Source organism: Camelina sativa, chromosome 20 (assembly GCF_030686135.1).
Source record: "Camelina sativa cultivar CO46 ecotype springtype chromosome 20, ASM3068613v1".
NCBI lineage: Eukaryota > Viridiplantae > Streptophyta > Magnoliopsida > Brassicales > Brassicaceae > Camelina > Camelina sativa.
The window spans coordinates 13,691,687-13,698,446 of NC_141899.1; the positions used below are offsets into that span (position 1 = coordinate 13,691,687).

Below are 6,760 nucleotides of genomic sequence, written 5' to 3' on the forward strand. Positions count from 1 at the left end.
ATGTCCACCTATCCGCCTCTCTAGGCCCGATACCTCTTGAGAATAATCTCATACTGGTCATCTACAACTACTCATCCTCTTAACATAAGATGGAAACTCCTCAACATCTGCAGCCCTCGGCTGCACCCCGCCACATGCGGCACAACTGGAGCCTGCACTGGTACCCCTCTCGGTAACCGCTCCAACAGCACGCCAATAGCTCCGCCAAGCGATCATCTCGAACCTGGGCTCCACCTGCTGCAATCCCACACCTGGGTTCCTAGCACTCCCGGCATTCACACCGGCTAACCCTCTCTGGTCCCTTTTGATACGCTTGCGACCCTCTGACGTACCTCCTCGTGGAACTCTTGACCACACACTCGCTGGCCTCGGGACCCGCCCGACCATGACCACGACCACGTTCCCGTCCACGACCAACAACTCAAACACCTTTAACCACTGCACTTCCAAGAACAAAGGCTAACAAGCAATCTTAACATAACCCAAAAACACAAAAACACAAACTCACCGTGGAATCACATTGTAGGCTCGAAGAGGATGTTCTAGGACTCCAAGCCACATACAATTGACTAACTCACATAATCAATCAAAGCATGCAAATCCCAAACATCTACAGCACAAAGCCTAGTGAACCCAAACCTAGAACAGTAAGGGCTCTGATACCAAAATGAAACGATCGACCCTTTTTTTTTTTTAATAATAAATAATAAATATAATATAATAAAATAAACTACAACTAGTGGTCCCATACCCACTAGCCACCTAACCACAAACACATTCAACAGCGGAAATAACCAACCAATATTCAATAATAATCCAATAATAATATATAACCATATTCTAACATAATCAATATCCAAAACAACAGGAATCATAGAACCAGCAACCTAGCAATGTTCTAATGACCCAACTCTAGCAACCTAGCAATGCCAGACAATATAAAACCGAGTCCCTAGAACATCCTCCTCTTCATTGCCTTGATTCCACGATCACACTTTGCTTTTACCTGCACCACAAACACATATTGCAATGCATGAGTATTTTATAAACACTCAGTAAGGCAATCCTCCCATCTACTGGGCTATACACACAAGCAATAGAGTATCTTTAACCATCAAACAACAAGCAATAAACAACGATCGACAAACCAAGACAGTGCATCGACCGACGCAAACATGCATCGATCGACACATCAAGGGATTGCATCGACCGATGCAAGTGTAACTTGTATCGACCGATACCCAATCTGCATCGAACGACGCATGCTCGACATCACACGAAAACCCTAGAGTTTTACGCGCCGTCCTCGCACTTGCATCGACCGACGCAAGCTATGCATCGACCGATGCAATGTCGAGCATCGTGTTTTCCCCGAAGCTTCTCGCCGGATCTTCGTTCCTGTAACCACAAACTCGATCCCAAGCCACAAGAAAGCTTCCTAACGTCCATAACAACAATCAAACACGTCTAACAACACAAAACAAGCAGATTAAAGAGTTCTCTAGCTTAGATAAGCCATGGTCCTGCACTTACCTTTGCCAAGACGAATCTGAACCTAACACAAGGAAGAAAACGCTTCTAGGAAGCTCCTACAACGATCCCAGCTACAGATCTCTCCAGGAACAGCCTCATATCTCCAGAAATCACCAGGAACTCTCAAGAACAGTTTCTCTCTTTTCGTTTCTCTCAAAAACAGCTCAACACCCACGAATGAGACAAAACTCGCATCTAAGGGTTTTCCTTAACCCAAAACGCAGCGTTTGACTTAAGTCAAAACGCACAAAATTGAACATGCATCGACCGATGCACCATCTGCATCGACCGATGCACCATCTGCATCGACCGATGAAACTCCCAAACCGAGATTCCGGTTCACGGATGTTACAAAGAAGGTCTAACGCACATGACACATTCTCACTTTTAGAAGAGACACAAGGTATTTCGTATCTTTTTCACCTTTCGTTTCTACTTTTTGTTCATGTTTTGAAATTGGTAAATGTTGTTCAAAATTCTTATTTTGTGTATCAATATTGTACTTTGTCTCTTTTAATCTATTTTATAAATTTTTAATTTAAAAATTTAGTTCTAGATAATAATTCATAAAATCTATTAGATTTTTAGTTTTTTTTTTATTTGTCAACCATTGGGCCACAACTGGCCAGCCCATTAGCCAAATTCCTACATTCGTAGGTTGCGGGACTCAATCCCGCATGTGATGGTGCCTTCTACAAATGGACTTACCTCCTGCCACTGCACTAAGATCACTTCACATTAGATTTTTAGTTTATAGTTAATATATCTTAGTTCCTACCGCTTCATATCACTTATGTAAACAGTGTTCCTACCAATTGGCTCTTTTGAGCTAATCTATTTAAGTTGTTGACAAATAAAAAGTTAATATATCTTAGTTACAATATTAATGTTAACTATAACTGAATTTATTTTAAAATAACTAAACATATTTTATTATGCTCTTTTTACCCATGCATCGCGTGAGACTTTTTCTATCCCAACCATACTTTATATAACGATCTAACTGAGAAGAACTGCAGAACGGAACATCGCCCTTTGGAAAGGCAGAGACAGTGTGTATCGCATGAAATTTATGACCAAAGAAACTTGGTCTCTCATTTGGGTTGCTCGACCAACAATGGCTAACTACAAAGCAGTTTGGTTCCCTTTCTGCATTCCAAAATATGTTTTTATAACTTGGTTGGCGATGAAGAACAGGCTTTCAACTAGAGACATGATGCAAAACTGGAACCAAAATGTTAATCCGAGTTGCATTTTCTGCAACAACCCAATGGAAACAGCCGATCACCTGTTTTTCCAATGTTCTTTGGCATAGATGGTGTGGGAGAAGCTCACTAGAGGTCTGCTCTTGCATAAGTATACTGCAGAATGGCGACACATCGCAGCACTGATTGGTGGAAATGAGCTTGATAAGAAATCACGATTCATCATCGGATATACTTTTCAGAACATCCTATATTTCCTTTGGAGAGAAAGGAATGACAGACGTCATGGCAATCAACCCTCGCCGGCGGAGAAGCTGGTTAAGCTCACAGACAAAAATGTTCGGAACAGGCTGAGTACGATCCGGAACGAAGAGGATACCACGATTCATATGTGGTTTAGGACAAGATCCTATTAAGATCATAGCATAATTTTTCTATTTTTTTCTAGAAATGTTTTGAGAAAAAGGCTTTGCTTTTGGAATGTAAAACGTTTATTTTTTCTTTGAATATAATCTAATATTAAATTCAAAAAAAAAAAACAATCTAATATCTTGCTTTCTAAGTTATCTCCAAACATAAATCACATATTTTTATTAGCCCTAGTCCCTAGAAAAGAGAAATGATCTCAAACTACAAAATGTTGGAAAAAAATAACTACCTAGGAGACATTGAAGAATAACTACAAGTAGCATGCGACCGAGAGGAGGAACGATAACTTTGAGAGGTTGTGATGGTGTTAATAGTCAAAGAACTAAGCTGATTATTAAACTCTCTCCTCATCGCTTTATACACATCCTCCAATCCTTCCTCTATAAGTTCTAGAACTGTCTGCGGCATCGGAGGCAAATTAATCTCGTCCGACGTACCTTCTAGAAGCTTCACTACCTCTCCCATCGATGGCCTCACTGATACTTCGTCTTGTATGCACCAGAAAGCCACTTTAAGAGCTTTAACTACTTCTTCTTCCTCTGCTACTCCTTGTAGCCTCCTATCCACAGCTTTCAAAGCTGTCCCGTTCGTTAGTTCCTATACATTCAAAAGATAGTTAGGTTTCTAATCAAATATGCTCCTAGCGCCTAGACTATTGGAACCCTTTCTAAGTATTTTATAAAATTACCTTGTAGGCCCATCCAGGGTAAAAGAAATCCTCAGCATCGAAGGACATATCAAGATTTCTTCTACCACCTACGATCTCAAGAAGAAGCATTCCATAGCTATACACATCTGCCTTCACCGTGATCGGACGGTTACTCACCCATTCTGGTGCTAGATACCCTCTTGTACCTCTAATCATTGTAACAACATGTGAATGCTCTCTCCCCATCATCTTGGCCAGTCCAAAATCTGATACCTTTGGACAAAAATTCTCATCCAACAAGATGTTTTCAGGTTTAATGTCGCAATGGATAATCCTGTTCCGACATTGCTCATGAAAATACGCGATCCCTTGCGCAGTTGCAACCGCTATCGCAAAACGTGTACGCCAATCAAGTAGCCTGGCTGTTTGTCCTGAAGAGAATATCCATTTGTCTAACGACCCATTTATCATGAACTCATAAACTAGAAGCCTGTAGAGTTCCCCCCAAAACAGATTCTCAAATCTTTTTGCGTAAAAAACAGAGTAAAATTTATTTGTAATGTTATAAGGTTAATGTTTTTAGCTTACCGGTGTGAGTCTTCCGAGCAGTAACCACACAAGCGAACAAGGTTCATGTGATGCATTGAACCAATGGTATTGACTTCAGTAATGAACTCTCTCTCGCCATGAGATAATGCTCTGTCTAATCTCTTCACCGCAACTAGCGTTTCACTTGCTACTGTTCCTTTGTATACTGTCCCAAACCCACCTAACCACATCATAAAACCAGTAATATAAGATTTCGAATACTTTAAAACTTTTTTTTAAATACATATAAAGATTCTTGATTCTGACCTGATCCAAGAAGTTGGGAGAAACTATTAGTACAGTTCTGGAGATCGCGGTAAGTAAAACTCACAGGAGAGTCACAAAGGATAAGCGAGTTCTTTGCCGCTCTCTTTAGTGTTCTCTTCCTGTCTATATTATAGTATAATAACATCCCAAGTAAAGCCACAAGCACAAGCATCCCCAACACTATAGGAATCACCAGAACCTTTTGTCTTAGTCCATGGCTCTTACCCGATTTAGAAGAATCATTATGGTTTGAGTTTGAGGGGTAAGATTCATTAGCTCTAGTCTTCACGAAAAGGGTCGAGACAGGATCTCGAAAGCCGCCAAGATTCAGACTCTTTAGAATCCAACAGTAAGGCTTCTCTTCATCTAAACCGTAAACTGAAGCCACACACTTGCAATCTGACAAACACATCTCACCGCATCTGCTCACATTGCTGATATCGCTGATATTCTCGATAACAGAACGTTCCGAGAAGTAGTAGTTGGTCTCTTGGACCGTGGAGATCTTGTAGGTACCGTTACGATTGATGTTTCTCTCACATTCTTGAACCAAAGATGAGTTGTCTGAACAGAGTTTAGCGTTGTCTTGATCAGGGAGCTTAACCGAACCGGGCAAACATAAACACTCGGCATTTTTCTTGGTTCGGTCCAAATTGCATACTCCGTTACCGCAAATCCCAGCTATATCACACGGGTTTGATACAGCTGCCCAATCAGGTACCCATTGGCTTGAACCGTTCAGGTCGTTGTCCCATCGGTACAACCGGAGATTACCGTTATTCTCTAATACCAATCTCCGCAAAACCGATTTTTTTGATAACCGGCCGGAGCTACTATTATTGTTATAATTCCGGTTTTCGTCTACCGGGTTCTTGTAGACGAACACTGCTCCCGTTGAGGATTCTCCATAAACGATCTTGAAGCTTCCGGTATCATCAAGAACCGCAGTAACATCTCCGGTGACATTGGAAATCTCTGGTCCGGACCAGTAGGAGTAGTTTGCGTGAGGGTCAAGATTGATGTTGTAGGTTAGGCCAAGGCTAAGCGAAGTGTGTTGCTGCAGCATTTTCAGGGAGTAATGGCCGTGGCGCGATGGTGAAGGGTTAGAGGTTAGTTCTAAAGAAACGGTTAAGGGTTGGTTTGGGAGGAGAGTGTCGGACGGTTGCGAAAAGCTCTGCCATTTAGCTGGACCGGCGGTAACTTCGGTTCCAAGGAGAAGGAAGTTTCCGGATTCGGACATAACCGCTGCTTCAACGCCGTGGTTTGAGGTGTTTGAAGCCCATACAACGGTGTTTTGGTCGGAGAGTACGAGGTTCCCGGTCGCTTCTAGCTCCAACACGGCTTCTTTTGTGACTGGGGAGTTTCTATATTTTAGATATTTGGATTTTTGAGTGAAAAATTTCTGATCATAGGCAAATCTAATGTTCGTTTTTAATCAAATATTTATATGTATACTACTAATTATATTGATTATTGCAATAACTAAATATTAAAGGATTATATATGTGTACCTATTGGGAGACCAAACGATGGTTGGATCACCAGGAAGTTGTACGAACCAAATGCTGAGTAAGAACCGATCTGTTGGTTTAAACCGAGTGAACCCAATCGCAAAAGTACCGTTAGCGGAAACCCATGCCCGATTCGGTTCAGTAGCTTTTAACTTTGAACCCAAACCTATGTGCTGTTCGGTGGCCAAACCAACTTGAACTACCGAGCTTACTAAGTAGAAGCAAAAGAATGAGAATGAGATACTAAAAGAAGGAAAATAAAATTGAAATGAAGACATAGTGAGAATCTTGTAACAAAAGAGAAGAGTCTAAAAAATCGTTATAACATATGCTTTAGTATTCTTTATATATCACCCAACTTTACAATTTGAACGCATTTAGAAAGATGGTTCGGTGGGAGAACCTTGAAGAATGAGAATGTGGCACGTGTCTTTGTGGTTGAGCTAAATTTTTGACAAAAGGTCAATATTTCGTAAATGGTCGGTTCTGAATAATTGACAATGTTGGGGATATTGGATATGGCGGCACCTGTTTTGTACCTTTTGATTTAATTAATAAATCTTTTAAATAGTATGAAA

General features: G+C 41.0%; 1 protein-coding gene across 2 annotated transcripts; it reads right to left on the reverse strand.

Annotated features, from left to right (window-relative positions):
* Window positions 1-3,228: 3,228 nt before the first annotated feature.
* On the reverse strand, window positions 3,229-6,500 carry LOC104770780 (G-type lectin S-receptor-like serine/threonine-protein kinase At5g24080). Of its 2 annotated transcripts, none has more exons than XM_019242365.2 (5): window positions 6,183-6,500; window positions 4,672-6,024; window positions 4,405-4,585; window positions 3,856-4,306; window positions 3,229-3,764 (listed from the first exon to the last, which is right to left on the reverse strand). In XM_019242365.2, exons 2-5 carry the CDS (start codon window positions 5,909-5,911, stop codon window positions 3,393-3,395), a joined length of 2,244 nt encoding a protein of 747 aa, XP_019097910.1. In that variant the 5' UTR covers window positions 5,912-6,024; window positions 6,183-6,500; the 3' UTR covers window positions 3,229-3,392. The 2 variants fall into 2 exon arrangements, with proteins under 2 accessions (XP_019097910.1, XP_010493539.1); XM_010495237.2 differs by having other exon boundaries at window positions 4,672-6,035.
* Window positions 6,501-6,760: the final 260 nt, after the last annotated feature.

Excerpts from the sequence above, each read along its gene's own strand:
- LOC104770780 (XM_010495237.2), bottom strand. The coding sequence starts at position 6,460 with ATGTCTTCATTTCAATTTTATTTTCCTTCTTTTAGTATCTCATTCTCA. Across the intron at positions 6,036-6,182 it reads ATCGTTTGGTCTCCCAATAG|AAACTCCCCAGTCACAAAAG; the intron begins GTACACATATAT and ends TCTAAAATATAG. Across the intron at positions 4,586-4,671 it reads CTCCCAACTTCTTGGATCAG|GTGGGTTTGGGACAGTATAC; the intron begins GTCAGAATCAAG and ends TGATGTGGTTAG.